This window comes from Aotus nancymaae, unplaced genomic scaffold (genome assembly GCF_030222135.1).
Source record: "Aotus nancymaae isolate 86718 unplaced genomic scaffold, 86718_ANA_hifiasm-v0.15.2.pri h1tg000033l, whole genome shotgun sequence".
Taxonomy (NCBI): Eukaryota; Metazoa; Chordata; class Mammalia; order Primates; family Aotidae; genus Aotus; species Aotus nancymaae.
Genome location: NW_026988447.1, coordinates 57,315,980 through 57,332,939, shown reverse-complemented (window position 1 = coordinate 57,332,939; position 16,960 = coordinate 57,315,980). Strand labels below are relative to the sequence as shown.

General features: G+C 40.4%; 1 protein-coding gene across 7 annotated transcripts in view; it reads right to left on the bottom strand.

Annotated features, from left to right (window-relative positions):
* The window catches only part of LEF1 (lymphoid enhancer binding factor 1), a 122,618-nt gene that overhangs the window by 21,451 nt on the left and 84,207 nt on the right, over positions 1-16,960 (bottom strand). For 3 of the 7 annotated variants that reach the window (XM_012436532.2, XM_012436531.2, XM_012436536.2), the window contains exons 5-9: positions 14,003-14,093; positions 12,245-12,328; positions 10,083-10,205; positions 8,827-8,989; positions 1,554-1,661 (exon numbers count right to left, since the gene is read on the bottom strand). In XM_012436532.2, coding sequence (XP_012291955.1) covers positions 1,554-1,661; positions 8,827-8,989; positions 10,083-10,205; positions 12,245-12,328; positions 14,003-14,093 — 569 coding nt within the window. The other 4 variants (XM_012436535.2, XM_012436533.2, XM_012436538.2 and 1 more) reach the window with 2 other exon arrangements.

Here is a 16,960-nt window from a genome sequence, read left to right as displayed (position 1 = left end):
GACTGGGAGCAGGCCCTCACCAGACACCAAACCTGCCTGCACCCTGATCTTGGACTTCGCAGGCTCCAGAAGTATGAGAAATAAACGTGTTGTTTACAACCCACCATGTCCATTTTGTTATAGCAGGCTGCATGAACTCAGACATAATAACTGCAAAATATTAAATTATTTTAAGGGCTTAAATAGTGAAAATTATTCCCCTCTATAAAACAGTCTTTGCCCTATCAAGACTACGTAAGTAAGATGCTCAAATTCTACAGTAATAAAACAATTGGCACTATAAATGAGATATTTCTTGCTGATAAAATTAGTGTGACTTAAACATGACATACCTACACTGAATAGAATACACGATGCTGGGGTACAGTAACATTAAAAAAGAATTCTTTACCCAGTTCTAAGTAGTCTGTGGCAAAACAGTCATCTGAATACACTGTTTATAAGAAGGGTAAAATAATACAGTTCTTTGGAAAGCAATGTGACAGTATGTATCAAGAACTTTAAAATAGCTGGGGGCAGCGGCTCACGCCTGTAATCCCAGCATTTTGGGAGGCCGAAGCGGGCAGATCACCTGAGGTCAGGTGTTTGAGACCAGTCTGGCCAACATGGTGAAACCCTATCTCTACTAAAAATACAAAAAATTAGCTGGGTATGGTGGTGCGTGCCTGTAATCCCAGCTACTCGGGAGGCTGAGGCAGGAGAATCCCTTGAACCCAGGAGGCGGAGGTGAGCCAGATCATGCCACTGCACTCTAGCCTGGGTGACAGAGCGAGACTTCATCTCAAAAAAAAAAAAAAAAAAGATTTTAAAAATATTTATATTCTTTACCTCCACAATGTATATATTCAACATAAATAATAGTCCTAAATACAGGAAAAAACTGATGTACAGACATGTTTATTGAAGGAATATTTGCCGTTGTAAGAAAAATAGGAAGCAACTTAAATGTCTAAAAGCAGGAAAAAATAAGACAAGTAAATTATGACATTCACTTAATGGAGTACTGAGATACGTAAACACTGTGCCGTAACAGAGACATGTTTATACACAAGAGCGAGAAGCACGCAGCAAACGTGTACATATATACACACATGTACACAAATACCCAAGTAAAAAATGAAAGTACACATAGAAAAAACATTAGAAGGTAATATCAATAGTTATTACTAATGTTGCCTTTACATGGTAAGATTATGGGATTCTTTTTTTTAATCATTTTTTTAACCAAATTTTAATAATATTACTTTTATTTAAAAATTACTTTTATTACTATTACTTTTAATTAAAAATTACTTTTAATACTATTACTTTTATTTTAAAAAAATTTTATTTAAAAGTATTCATTAGCACCCATAGCAAAAAGAAAAAAAAAATGATAGCTCAAAGCTTTCATAATGCAATATATCCATAAAATCCTTATTACAAAGTTCATTAACATCCAAAAATAAGAAGTAGTGCCAGCACTGTATACACCCTAAAACACGTTTCCTTCTTGAAAGCTAAAGAGCGAATGAATGAGAGTGGAGAGCCGTTGGTATGGAGAAGGGGCTTACATAATTGTCTCTTGCAGACCAGCCTGGATAAAGCTGCATATGTAGCTGTCTTTCTTTCCGTGCTAGTTCATAATATTTAGCCTGCTCTTCACGGGAGAGGGCGTGCCACTAAAACAAAGAGAGGAAAGAAGAAAAAAACAAAAGTGAGCAAAACAGCAACAGTACAGTTTATGCTTCAAACATCAAAAACTGAAAATATTAAGCATTTAAACTGATTTATTTTTAAATTGTCGAAGACCAAGTGTCAAGGGCTGTAGACATCCACTTGGAGTCTGGTGGCTAGAGTGAAACTCAAACTTTGGTTTCTCTATCCTGTTCTCCGATATCACATGAAACACATCAAAGTCAATCAAAGTATTCAAAGTAAAATGATCTCTCGCCCACCCTTTCTCTTTTCCAATATAAATTAAAAAGAACTTTCACTGGTGAACCTCCACACCCAACTTGACCATTTTTCACAGTTAGTTGCATATTCTGATATCTGAGCCCAAGCACTTTTTATTTATGCAAAATGTGATAATTTCCAGATGTCTTTTAAAACAGATACACCCTCTCCTCACATGAATACTTTCCCATTTTGTCACATGAAGGGTCTAAAACCTTAATCATATGACCCTGTCTATAGAGAAAGACATGAAAAGTCAGCCTGTCTGTCTCCATCTCTTCACTGTCTCCTCACACTCACATAGACACTACGCTGTCTATAGGAAGAATGCTGATGACACTGTCCAGTCACCCAAGCACACTTTATGGCTATGGCTTTTAGCTTCCCTCTGATGGAAGGAATAATGCAATGGGGATTATTTGAGTTTATTTTGCCATCTAGAATTTGAGACCATAGTTTGTAATATGAAGAATGTAGCTGCTAATATCCTTCAAACTTTTTGTGTCCTTTTTATATAATTGATTACATAGCACATATAATAAAGTAGTTTATGTAGGAAAGGTATCTGGATTTTTTCTTCTTCTTCTTTTTTTTTTTTTGAGATGGAGTTTCACTCTTGTTGCCCAGGCTGGAGTGCAATGGTGCGATCTTGGCTCACTGCAACCTCTGCTTCCTGGGTTCAAGCAATTCTCCTGCTTCAGCCTCCCGAGTAGCTGAGATTACAGGCATGCGCCACCATGCCCAGCTAATTTTGTATTTTTTAGTAGAGATGGGGTTTCTCCATGTTGGTCAAGCTGGTCTCGAACTCCTCACCCTAAGGTGATCTGCCCGCTTTGGCCTCCCAAAGTGCTGGGATTACAGGCGTGAGCCATCACGCCCAGCCTGGTATTTGGGATTTTAAGAGGTTTACATTTGCACACTGCTTTGCAAACAACACTAGTGCATGACTCACCCCAGTCCTCAGCAGACAATTTTCATGTATTTTCCCAACTTCCCCAATGCCAGAATCTGCTAGCAGAATTTTCCAGGGAGAACTGTCTGAGATTTTGGGGAACCACTGTCCACGAGGGTAAGACCCAGAGGTGATGGTGCCTATACAAGGAGGAGACCAGAGCCCACACTACGCACACATACATTCTCACCTGAGCACACACACACACAACACACACACACACACAACACTCACATGCTCACCTGAGCGCATATACCCACATCCACAGGCATAACACACATGCTCCTTTGTGCACATAATCTACATGCACAGCACACACATTCGCCTTTGCACCCCCACGTGCTCACCTATGCACACACACAATCTGTCAGCTGGCAGCCTCCCTGCTCCTGCTCTCCCCCAGCTCTCAGGTGTGGAGCTTCCCATTTTGCTTCCTTCCCATCCCAGGCTGTGAGATCCTTTCCCATTCATGGCTGCCCTGCATATGAATTTTGATCTCCCTGTTCTTTTTTTTTTTTTTTTTAATGATTTTTAAATAAGAAGGGCAGTGAGAGAGCTTGATGAGAGAAAAACTTTAGGAGGCTAAGTCCTAATCAACTTGGACTCAGCCCCTAAAGAGTAGCTAAGAAAACAGAAACACCTGCTGCTCTTGTTTGACAACAGAACATGAAGCTGATTTCATGAGACACGACAGCACCTCCCAGCCACACCCCACTCCAGTTCCAGCCTCTAGTGCAAGAAGCAGCAGTTCCCACTAGCAGGGCAAGAGTCCATTTCCTTTGAAAGCCCCTTAAAAGTCAGGCGGTCTGTGCTAAACAGGATAGGTGATTTATTTTTTAATTGCTTTACAAGTACAGACTGTGAAGTTAAAAAGCATGACACACAGCAGAGCTTGCCCTGAGCCTAAAGGCAAATCAGGTGATGTGCTTTTGCTTAAAAAAAAAAAGTAGAGGGAGGTGCCAGAAAAACAAAACAACCCTGGAAACATTTACCTGAAGCACAGTTCTTTGTACTAGTAGCATAAACATTAGACAAATTGAGCCAAAGAAGAAGATGTGTCTGGGGCAGCAGCGGTGGTTTAAATTGGGATGGCAAAGTCACACTGCCTCTAGCAACTGACAGCTTTTTAAACCTAGAACAACTGACCTAGTAATACAGACTTTCACAGGGAGAAAAACCAAACTGGACACAAAAGGAAAAACATCATCCTTTTTTTGCTTTTTTTTTTTTTTTAAAGATGGGGTCTCACTGTGTTGCTGGAGTGCAGTGGTGTAATCATAGCTCACTGCAGTCCCGAACTCCAGGGTTCCAGCAATCTTCCCACGGCAGCCCTGAGCCAACAGGACTACAGGAATGTATTACCATGCCTGGCGAATCCTTGATTTTTTAAAGAAAAGTGATATTTATGGTGGGGTACAGTGGCTCATGCCTGTAATCCCAGCACTTGGGGAGGCTGAGGTGGGCAGATCACTGGAGGCCAGTGGTTCGAGACCAGCCTGGGAAACATGGCGAAATCCTGTCTCAACTAAAAATACAAAAATTAGCCAGGTGTGGCAGTGCATGCCTGTAATCCCAGCTACTCATGAGGCTGAGGCATGAGAACTGCTTGAATCCGGGAGGTGGAGGTTGCAGTGAGCCAAGATTGCACCACTGCACTCCAGCCTGGGTGATAGAGCAAGACTCTGTCTCAAAAAGAAAACTGAGTTAGCTTTAGTGCTAGATAAAGATGATTGGCAAGAGGCAAAGTTTTACCAATAAGGAAAAAAATTAGGGACAAAAGGAAGGAAAGAAGTCTTCCATTTTCAATTTGTTTGTTCATTTATTTGACAAGTATCATTCCCCTATACACAACACCTTTTGTCACTGTAATGTGTCAGTATAATTTTACATAACTTACAGCAGCTGAGAAAATCTGGAATCATAAATACAAATTAACTCCGAAAATATGTATCAAGCTTGGGTCTTCTACCCAAACAATCAGGTATTTTTCACTTAAGACAAGAAACAGGTTGACAAAAGACCTCAGCTAACGAAACCGAATAAAAGGCAAGGCGGCGAAGTAGGCATAAACTATTTATTTACAAGTTCAATTACTTTAAATTCTCTGTTATTTCTAATGTACAAAACCGACTCACAAATAGAAGATTGCTTACCGAAATGAAACAGAAGATAAAATGATGTTATTAAAGTTTTGCAATGAAAACAAAAAGTCTAGTACACACTCGAAAGATGGTCTTTCTTTATGGGAATTTCTGAAACACAATTAACTAAAAATGCTTCTCTATCTCTGTTTACTGAAAAATAAAGGGTCAAACTTTTTAAAAATCAAATCTCATTGTCAAGATTCCACTAAGTTGTGTGAAAAATAGCCATTTATTTTGAAGAAACTTGTACAGTTCCAAGATAAAACATTCTCATGATAAATTTGTGATAAATGGATTTCCTTTAATAGGCAGGAAGGTCTGAAGAGAAAAGGCTTATTTTAAAATAAAATTTGTGCTATTGTTTATAATACGGATTAAAAATAAAATTTTGACTAATTCATATGAACGAACACTTCTGTTTTAGAGATATAGTAAAAGTGAATAAAAATCAAAAGATAAAACATTCTGGGATGGATTTAAGATCCACTTTTAAGAACTCAAATTATCCCAGTGTAAAACTTCATGATTTTGAAGCCAGAGACTTTAAAGAGTTAGCAAGGGCTGCCCTGCCAGAGGGGAATTATAAAGGGACAGAAAACCTGATCTTAATCAAAGATCTCAGAGACCTATAAATAGAAACAGGTGTCTAAATGAGAAACAGACAGGGACCCCAAATAAGAACCATCCTTTAGCACACATGCTCGGATCTGGGGATTGTTAAGGGAGCTGAGAAAGCAGCAACTATGGGAAATGTGCATTAAGACTAGGAAGCATACCTTCATATCATATCCTCACTCTCTTGAGCAGGAAAGTAATTCCCACTGGAGGGTCAGGGGGCCCTTAACTCAAAAAAGAAAAGAAAAAACTAAGAGTTGCATACAAGCTGAAATAAAAACATCAGCCCTTCTTTTCCTCTGATTTCTTCTATTAAAGAGTCAGGGAAAATGATGATCAGCTTTTAAGCTTTTAAGGCGGAGTTCTTCCAAGATGATGGGAATCACTCATCAGCCACAATCTGGCTTGGGAAAGCATTGTAATTATTGTTATTAAATGTTTAAGAATCCACAGGGAAATAGGGCATTGTACACAGGACACCAAAAAAGCTATAATCTCACCGCACCCTCCCCCAGAAACCCTGGTGTCTTGCAGATTGGAAATAGCTGCATTTTGAGGCTCTTCAATGGGAATCAATAATGTAAGAAGGCCTGTTTCCCTCCTGTTCACATGGACTGGAAATCCCCTGCATGTTTTCTGTTATAAATGCTCAAATTTATTAGGTTTGGAACAGACATGGTAAAGTTATCATTAACAATAGCTAACACACGATCCTCCACGTTTCACAGGGGTTGTTAGATCCTCCTCAGCTGAACGTTCATTTGCCGATCATGAATTTCTTCAGAGGTCGCAAAAACAAACACAGGGTCACAAATTAAGAGGCCACCACACAGATATGAAGAACATCAACAAATTAAGATGAAACGTTTCTAAAATTATAATGTGATTATAGTGAAAATGTAATTTGAATTAGAGAAATTCAAACTTTTTCTACCACTCTTCAGCCAACTAACTCAAACCACTTGAATCCCATGCAAAGTACCTGGAAGGACTGTGTCTTTTGGCTGACAGTTGGATAAACAATCTTAGAGTGTCTATCCTAGTTGTAGCCTGGTGCCTGGTACACAATAGGTGCTCAGAAAAATATCATAGCATTGGTAAAAGGATGAATGAAAAGAAAAGGGCAACCCAGAAACTTGGCAGGTGTGTATTTTGAGATTTAGAGAACTGTCTTTCTAGAATCAAGACTTCTCGAGATCATACACATTCTTCCATGTAAAGCCTCGTGGTAGAACAGCTCTGCTTCTGCCCTGGAAGGAGCGGCCACCTCTGTTTGCCAGGCTGGTCCCCCACAGGCCTGGCCGTAACTCCCTAAAAGGGCTAAGCGCTTTCGTGTTTCAGAGGCGGCACACACATGCTGCTCCTGTGTGGGGGGATGTCTACCTCTCCTCATTCGTCTCTACTTAGCTCTCATGTCTCAGCTTAGATACAGTTTCCTCAGAGGGCCCTGCCCACAGCCCTGTTGTTCTTTCTCACTGAATCTTATTCCTTACATCCACAGAATTTATCATAATTTTTATTATATATTTATTGGGTAATTATTTTTCTAAGGTCTATATTCTGTCACAAAACTTGAAGCTCCAGAAAGGCAAGGCAAGGGCTGTATCTATTTTGGCTAATATATAACTTAACAATGATTTATTTATCTGTAAATTCTAGGTGGATATTTATTTATTTCATTTTATTTTTTTGAGACAGTCTCTCTCTGTTGTCCAGGCTGCAGAGCAGTGGCATGATCTGGGCTCACTGTAACCTCTGCCTCCCAGGTTCAAGTGATTCTCCTGCCTCAGTCTCCCGAGTAGCTGACATTATAGGTGTCCACCACCACAAATCCGGCTAATTTTTTGTATTTTTGGTAGAGATGGGGTTTCACCATGTCAGCCAGGCTGGTCTCGAACTCCTGACCTCAGGTGATCCACCCACCTTGGTCTCCCAAAGTGCTGGAATTATAGGTGTGAGTGAGCCAGCCACCATGCCCGGTTGCTGCATATTTTATTCAGCAATTATTACCTAATGTCCAGGCATCATGCCTGGCCCAAAAAGATAATAAATATTTGTTTAAAGAATGACAAAGGGGACTGCATGGGTGGCTTACACCTGTAATCCCAGCATTTTGGGAAGCTGAGGCGGGTGGATCATGAGGTCAGGAGTTCAAGACCAGCCTGACCAACATGGTGAAACCCCGTCTCTACTAAAAATACAAAAATTAGCCAGGCGTGGTGGTGTGTGCCTGTAATCCCAGCTACTCAGGAGGCTGAGGCAGGAGAATCACTTGAACCCGGGAGGCGGAGGTTGCAGTGAGCCAAAAGCCAAGATCACACCACTGCACTCCAGCCTGGTGACAGAGTGAGACTCCATCACAAAAAAAAAAAAAAAAAAAAAAGAATGATAATGGGGCTGGGCACAGTGTCACACGCCTGCAATCCCAGCACTTTAGGAGGTCAAGGCAGGTGGATCACTTGAGGTCTGGAATTCAAGACCAACCTGACCAACACAGTAAAACATCTTATCTACTAAAAAAAAATACAAAAATTATCCAGGTAGGCATCTGTAATCCCAGCTAGTCGGGAGGCTGAGGCAGGATAATCGCTTGAAGCCGGGAGGCAGAAGTTGCAGTGAACCAGGATCATGCCACTGTACTCCAACCTGGGTGACAGAGCAAGACTCATCTCAAAAAAAAAAAAAGAAAAAGAAAAAGAATGATAATGGGGCCAGGCAAGGTGGCTCACACTTGTTCATCCAGCACTTTGGGAAGCCGAAGTGGGAGGTTTGCTTGAGCCTAGGAGTTTGAGACCAGCCCAGGTAACATAGCTATACACATTCTCTACAAAAAAAAAAACTTTTTAAATTAGCCAGGCATGATGGCAACAACTATAGTCCCAGCTACTTGGGAGGCTGAGGTGGGAGGATCGCTTGAACCCAGGAGGTTAAGGCTGCAGTGAACCATGATCATGTCACTGTACTCCAGTCCAGCTTGGGCAACAGAGTGAGACTCCGTCTCAAAAAAAAAAAAAAAATGAAAACAGTTATCAGTCTAAGTTGTTTATACTGTATCATATCAAATCTTGAAATGCAAACACATTCCATGACCACCTGACAGGTGATTAAATTGGGGCAGATTTTCATGAAGCAGTTCCACAGTTGCCATAAACATTTATGCCTGACTCCACGACTTACCCTTCTGCCGAGGATCTGGTTGATAGCTGCACTTTCTTTTAGAGTACACTCAGCGACGACATTCGCTCTCATTTCTTTCATGTATAACATAAAAGCATTCAGAGGCTTCTTAATGTGAGGTCTTTTTGGCTCCTGCTCCTTTCTCTGTTCGTGCTGAGGCTTCCTAAAAGGTGGTGGTGGTGGTGGTGGTGGTTAGGGGAAGGGGTGGAAGGAATGAGGAAGGGATGAGGAGGAGAGAAGCAGAGCACCCGCTCAGGCTGCGGACAACCCTCTTGCCCCAGAACACCAGCAACTTGGAAGAGCAGCTCTTGACTCATTTGATGAAACACTGAGAGGCAAACAACTAATCCAATGGGGCTTCCTATCTACTCAGTGACTCTGTGAATAAAACTCTCTGGTTTGAGAAAGTGGACCTGTCATTATAGAACTATGAACACCAAGTAGAGATGGACTCGGCATAGGGAAGGTGCTCCAGGTGGGCTCTGAGGCTGAGTTCTTTGGTCCCCTGAGAAGAAGCTGAACACAGTACAGGTGATCATTCCTCTTTCAGAACAGAGGTTCTTAACTTTTGCAGGGGCTTAAGGACCACTTAGAGAAGCTAATAAAGTTTAGACCTTTTCCCCCAAACAAATGCAAGTTGCCTTTGCATACATTTGCAAGGGCTTTATGGACTATCATATGCTGCCTACCACCTCCACCCTCCCATCCACGAAACCTAGATTAAGAGGCTCAATTACTAATCTCTTCAGAGTAAATTAATTTAGCCCTGCTCCAACATTCTGAGACAACCCTGGCCCAACAGGGAATCTTGGGCTTTCTTTCTTTCCCTTGAATTCTGTGCTGTTGAAGCTTGGAGCCAGGGTAACTGTACTTCCAGAAGAAGGTACACTAAACCCTCCAGTCTACTTCACTCAGGTAGGAATAGGTTCTTGCCAAAAATCTGAACCAAATGAAAACTCAGTGATAAATGGCTAAATAGCTCCAGAGTCTTGAATGCCCATGTTCTGAAGATTTCTCCATTTTGGTGGGGTTCCCATGATCTTTTGAGGTCCGTGCTCCTTTCCAACTTCAGAATCAAAATCAGCACAGTAGGAATCAAGCTGCTTAATGTCCTCAGGGACAGAGCTTTCAAGGCAGAGGTCCACCGAGTTTCACAGTAACAGAAAGAGGTGAAGGGTCGCTGCTGCAGAGGAGCAACAGTGTAGAAATCCTGCGTAGCCTAAGGCAACCACGGCAGGGCCCGAGTGGATACTTACACGTGCATTAGGTCACTGTCCGTGTGGGGATGTTCTTGTTTGACCTGAGGTGTTACAATAGCTGGATGAGGGATGCCAGTTGTGTGGGGACCAGGAGGACCGGGAATCATATGATGGGAAAACCTAAAAGAAGGAAAGAGAAGAAAACAATGTACTACTGGCTGTTGTAGCAAAAGCGAGATGGAATTTCAAAGCAATCCACTAACTGCTACTGGCTAAGAGTGAAAACGCATCTTTATGCACAGAAGCATTAACTAGAAATTAGAGTGGGTCAATAATAATTTTTTTCTTTCTGTATTCAGGTGGAAGTATTTATAATTATTTCCTGTAGTTTTTTTCAAACTAATAGTAGAATATGACGTTTTTCTGGGAAGGCTGCAGGCCATAAGATTAAAAAAAAAGTGCATCGTTTTTCTTGCAAAGCAATTTTAAAATAAGAATTTCATTTTAAAAGTCATTATTGGAAATATAACACTTTAAGACTTAGCTTTTAAAGTGATTTTTAAATGAAAGCAAAAGACACCACGTGTTAAAACTCTGCCTATATTCCTAAGCAAACCATCACGACGAAAATGTTCTCAGCTTGTTGGCTTCCTCATCCATATCAGGAAGGGACAACTGAGAAAAGGGATAGGATCAGTCTCCCATTTCATAAGGTTTCCATTAACATCATCCAAAATGATTTTCTGTGCAGACATAAACTAATGTTTCAGAGATCGCATCTTATGGAAAACTGGTAACAGAAATAAGGAGAAGAATTTAATTAAAAGGAAGGATACAGTTCTGCATCAAGGTTAAAAACTACACCCGCCAAAGGCTTTTTCCCAAGTATGCTTGTATAGTATCAAAAAATCTTCAAATATCCACCACCAGCCAACACAAAGGAGGGAAACTGCCATGCAAGAAAAATAAAATAAATAAAGACAGTCCTTTCAATATGCTCTCTAGATAAATTTGGATATGTTTTAGAAATCTTTGCTTTTCAAACTGTTGTAAAGTAAACATTTAATTCAGCAAGAACAACATTCTCAGGTCTTTCATCATAGCCTACACAATTAATTTCCTCATCTGGAAAGGAACTCTGCTAGGACATATATTTTTCAAAAACAAGTTTTAAAATATTAAGGAAGCATGGTAAAAGTACAAATATTTGACCAAATAATGATGCTTTGTTAAATGTCTTACTTGCAAAAATACATGATGCTAGTTATTTGCCTGTCAGAATCCTACCATCAGATAGTTCTTACAATGTTAAAAAGTAAAAAAATATGTTTTAAGGGGAAAGATATTAATTCCATCTCCTCCCACAATCAGCTACATTTACAAGTCACTGAAAAAAAAATTTTTTTAGCTGTAATTCACCCCAGAAAATATGAAATTTATACCCATATAAAAAGACAAATTCACAACCAGTTAATAACCTACCAGTTTGACTTCCGGCACAATAATGCTAGCTCCCTTGACAAAGCCACATCGAACACACAGATAATGCATCCCAAATGTGTGTGTACATCAAGCACAGGGCACAGAGCCATCCTCTCCAGAAGCAAAAGCATCACACACAGCAGCTTCTCGGGGAAGCGCAGCAGGCCTCCCGAGCTCTGCTGGTACAACCATGTCCACACAGGCCTGATTCACACACTAGGACACACACCCTGTACGGCCTGCCAGCCTGTCCGCACCGTTCTGTCTCTTCTGACAGCCTCCATCCAGGAAGGCTCTAGGCTCTGGGCATTTTCAAACACTGCCGCATCAAACTGATACAACTTTCCACAAATGAAGTATATTATAGAACTGAGACCAAACCAGTTTTTATCCTCCTCTGGCATATTTTGAATCAAACAAACTCTTCTTGTAATGTCTGCTTTCCGGACAGTTCCATCCCACAGTCAGGCGGTCATGGATTGCTTTGGAGGCAATGCTTTCCAGGGAGGCTGTGTCCATCCCCCAATGGTGTGGCTGGTGCGGCTGCGGCACAGTGCAGGGCTCCTACCCGGGACTCTCTCTGACACCTAGTGTGGGAGCCAGGCACACTGCACAGACAGACACATGGCTGAGGTATGCACCCTCCTAGCCGACCGAAAGGCAAGCAGAGGCGCACAGGATGCAAGCACGAGAAGAGCAACTTGTCCTCGAGCGCCCCGGTTTCCACCTCCACCTACCTGGACATGGAAGTGTCGACTGACAGTGAGGATGGGTAGGGTTGCCTGAATCCACCCGTGATGGGATATACAGGCTGACCTTGCCTGAGGTCACAGAAGAAAGGAACCCATCAATGACAAAACACGAGTTACTAACCAGCAGTAAGAGTTGGATGAGGGGAGAAGAGGGAGATATTCAAACAGAATCTTGTGGAAGTATTACAGACCCCCACATGGTTTCAGATATGTAACCATTCCCCTTCCTCACCCTCCAACCAATCAAAGCATAATTTGCCTTGAAGGAAATCTCCCACCCTCAACTTGGAAACAAACCGTTCACAAATTACGTCTCTTTTATTCCCCGTCCCCTCTCCCAACCCCATTAATGCTTTGAACAAAGTAGGCACTTGAATGTTTATTGAATATAACAGAACCCTGAGAATATTGAAATATTCCCTTCAGAGAAGGAGCTGAGTGACTTATCAGAATTTTTGAGAATTTCAGGCAAGGGAAGAAAGAAGAAAAGAAAACTTTATATTTATATAAAAATAAACATTTTAAAAACACCGTACCTTTTCCCCCATATAGATGTTAAAGTCAAGAAATAAAAGACTAATTCACTGGAATTATTTTCTCTCCACCCTAAGTCCATCTTTCCCTCTGTTCTTTCTACATCTCTCATTTTTCATTTACACAGACTTTATTTCTAGCTGCCAGTGGTACAATTCAGGACAGGGCTATTGCCCCTAAGTCGCTAAGTTCAGACAGAATAATTGATCTAGGTTTGAAAGTGTATGCATAATCAATTAAGTTCAAGCAGTTACTGACTAAGAGATGTAAAGCTAGGGAGAGAGAGAGAAAGAGAGAAAGCTGGATTGTTCATGGCAGGATGAGCCTTCCTGGCTGAAGAAGGATAATGCAAGGATGTCCAGGTATGGAGATGTGGGCCGACGGCATGGGGGCTGGGACATAGAGAGCCGAGTGGAAAAAGGAGGGAAACAAGTGCTAGAGTTGAGAATTATTTCTGTGGAGAAGTGGGGAGGGAAGCGTGGGAAGAGTATGGGAATGGGAGGAAGAAACGTTGTGGGCTAATCCTAAAATAATAAAAATGGGCTATACTGCATTATTCTTTCTTCCCAAAATATACTTCCTTCACCTTCGTAATTGAAAAGATTTTGCAGGCAGCAGTAAGCATATTTTTAGAAATAAACAACAAAATAAAGAGCATTAGCATTTATATTCTGAAAAAAACAAGGCCCCCAAATCAGTTTACTACTCTGAACTCAAATTGGACGCTTACTTCTTTAACATCCAAAAATGCTCTTATATGTTGAATTTCTTTCTAGTTATTTTTATCATTTACCTCATTTGCCCACTTACAAGCAAAGGTAGATATTCTGTGTGTGTAAGTTCATGTTTCAAAAATATAAGTTGTTCATTTAAAAAAAAAAAAACCTAGAAAAGGAAAACCACACTGAGCACTAAGTGTACAGGCACAGCAAATGCCCAAAGCCACAAACTGAATCCAGGAAACTATAACCTTCAAAGCAAATGCTACAGTCATTTTCTACCCGTATTAGCAAACAGATTCAATCCATTTCAAAGTCTGTATGTTTTTTAATCTTTTAAATTGAAATGAATAAAGTTAGCGCCTTGCTTGTTGATGTGAAATCTCTTCAACTCCACAACTGTTACCATTCCCAAATCTACTTTCCATGAATGGGAAGTGGAAGAACATGTGTTCAAATGCCTGGCTGAAGGTTGTGGCAAGGTTCTTACCAGCCAAGAGGTGGGGTGATCTGTCCAACACCACCAGGAGACAGGGGATAAAAAGTAGGGATATCAGGAGCTGGCGGATGTCTGGACATGCCTGTTAAACAGAACAGAGAGATAACATTTTCAGATTCTCAGGATATTTAACCAGAAAAGTAACTACATGTTTTATACCATTCATACTTAAAGTTCAGAATGAAACAATATTTATTCACCAGATCCAAAGAGCAGGAGTCAATATTTTTAGTGTTTCTCAAGATGTCAACATCTGGGAAAACTGGGCCTTCAGATAATATTATCTTAAGGAACTCCTGAGGGAGGAAAGATGCTGCTAGTAATACAGTCATTAAAATAGACTTTGAAATTATTTATTTTGCCCTCGTTGTTTCATGTTAGTTAAGAAAATGGTAGACAATTGTTTTGTATAGCATGAAAATGGTTTTTTTGTAGAATGGAAAATGACAGCCCTTCATAAATAGATGGCTTGCCATGGTGTTCAAAGATTAGGTAAATTGCCATTTTCATATTTTCATTGGTTCCCTTATGGACACATAGATTTGGGAAATGGGACACCTCAGAGGATCAAAGATTAATTAGGAATCATCTTCAGCCCCATAATGGTCACACTTGATATGATTCATTTGGTCTCTGTCTGCCACTTCAGCTCCAACTAAGCTCTTCATCAAGTTGAGTCCTCTGGGCTGCAAGGTCAAGTTGTTCTGAATTAGCTGAATTCCACAGAAAATGAGAATGCCACCAAATTGTTTCTTGAGCTCACACTCCCTGGAGTACACTGCCCTGTAACTGTGAAAACCACCTAAAGATTATATGTAATCGTAGTCCCAAGTGACGTCCCTTTCTTTATACCTTACCCTAGGTACAGAAGAAAAAAATGAAAAGACAAACACAGAAAATGTAAAATATAAAAACTTAGATTCAGTGTATTTGGGGGAAACTGATTCTGAATAGAAAAAAGCCACAGAAGTGTCTTCACATAGCTAATGATGGCTTTAAAAGACCACTTCCATATACGAGCACATATTCCAAGGTTTAACACCCAGATTATATGTTCAGGGACTATAAATATTATATACTGGCTAATATGTGGAATTAGATGAGTACATGGAAGATGCTTCTTAAATATTCTGCTTTTTACTATTTAAAATGACTAGGAATTTCATTTGTATCTTAAAGATATTGAAAGCCTTGAAACTGGGAATGACAAGAAGTGCTATCTTCAAAGTTGGTGTTAATTCAACTTTGAAGTTAGAACAAACTATTTCTCAATTCTTACAGAAAGTAGGTGGAAAGGAAAAAAGTCTTTAATCTCTCAACAGAGGGCTTACTTTAAATCAGCTCATGTTTTGCTGTTTTTAAAACAATGCTCTCAAATCTCCTTCATTTAAAAAAATTGTTTTTGTTAGAAATACTGACTCTTTTGGTTACAGTGGAACATACATTTTTTACCCTAGGATTTTTTGGGGGTGGGGGGAGTTTGCAGTGGTGATTCTTGACATATCAGAATCATTGAGGAGTTTCTTCAACTTGCTGCTCCCTTAACTCTGAGATCCAGATACCTCCCCAAATCTCAGGGTCTGTAAGGGGATTGCTCAGTCACGGGCAGGGGGTTGGGGAACAAAATAAAATCAAATCAATACAACTAGACCAACTCTGAAAACATTAGAAACTTAGTAGAAATCTGAATGTTTTATTCTATTAACTTGAAAATCAAAAGAGTCACAGACTATCTGAATTATCTATTTTATTTTTGAGACAGAGTTTCACTCTGTTACCCAGGCTGAAGTACACTGGCACAATTTCGGCTCACCACAACCTGTACCTTCCATATTCAAGTGATTCTTTTGCCTTAGCCTGGGTACTACAGATGTGTGCCATCACGCCTGGCTAATTTTTATATTTTTACTAGAGAGGGGTTTCACCATGTTGGTCAGGCTGGTCTTGAACTCATGACCTCATGTGATCCACCTGCCTCATCCTCCCAAAGTGTTGGGATTACAGGCGTGAACCACTATGCCTGGTCCTGAATTATCTTAATTCCTCTGTTTCACAGTTGTGGAAATTGAGGTCTAGAGGGGCTAAGTGACTGTTAAGGCGTCTGTTTTCTGTCCTGAATTTTTGTCACTGGGACATGGAGGGGTAACTTTCTTGCAGTCACATGTCTTTAAGCTTAAACTCTCACTCTCCAGGCTACTCCATGTTCTAAGTACGCTTAGAACACAGCAGTAGTGATAATATTCAGAAGTTATTTAACAGAACAAAAAATAAAAACTAGTTGGATTTCACACTTCTGCTAGAAGGAAGGAACTACACAGAAGGTCCTATGCTAGGCATTTAATTTGACTGTATCTATAGAAATTCTCTTCTTTCAAATGCTCCTCTCATAGGTAATTTTCTCTGAGAAATCTTTCTTCTTTGAATCTCCAAGTTTTTTATTTGTACTTTTAACATGGTACCTGGGATGCTCTTCATTCTGTTTTATAGTCAGTCTGTACAAATGATTTCCAGCATGAGCTTATATTCTGCTTGGAGAAAAAGATCATATTTTACCAATTTATGTATCAAACCATGGTTTTCTGTAGAGGAGGCTCTCGGTATTTCTGACCAACTGAATAAACAAATAAGTGAAATCAAAAGTGTTAAAGTAGGCCCATTCCATATGCTGGGTCAATATTATCAACCATTTTGCATGTACATGCAAATACATTTGTGGCTTAGGTCATTATGTGAGCAAAAAGTGGATCTGGGTTTTCTAAATAGGTCACTGTCCTTTTAAGATCCTGTTTTCAAAGATTCCCAGAAGTATGATCTCTCCACCAACTGCTATGCCACTGAAGACACGTTTCACACTATTTTTTTAAATATTATTTTTTATGGCCGGGCGCGGTGGCTCACGCCTGTAATCCCAGCACTTTGGGAGGCCGAGGCGGGTGGATCACGAGGTCA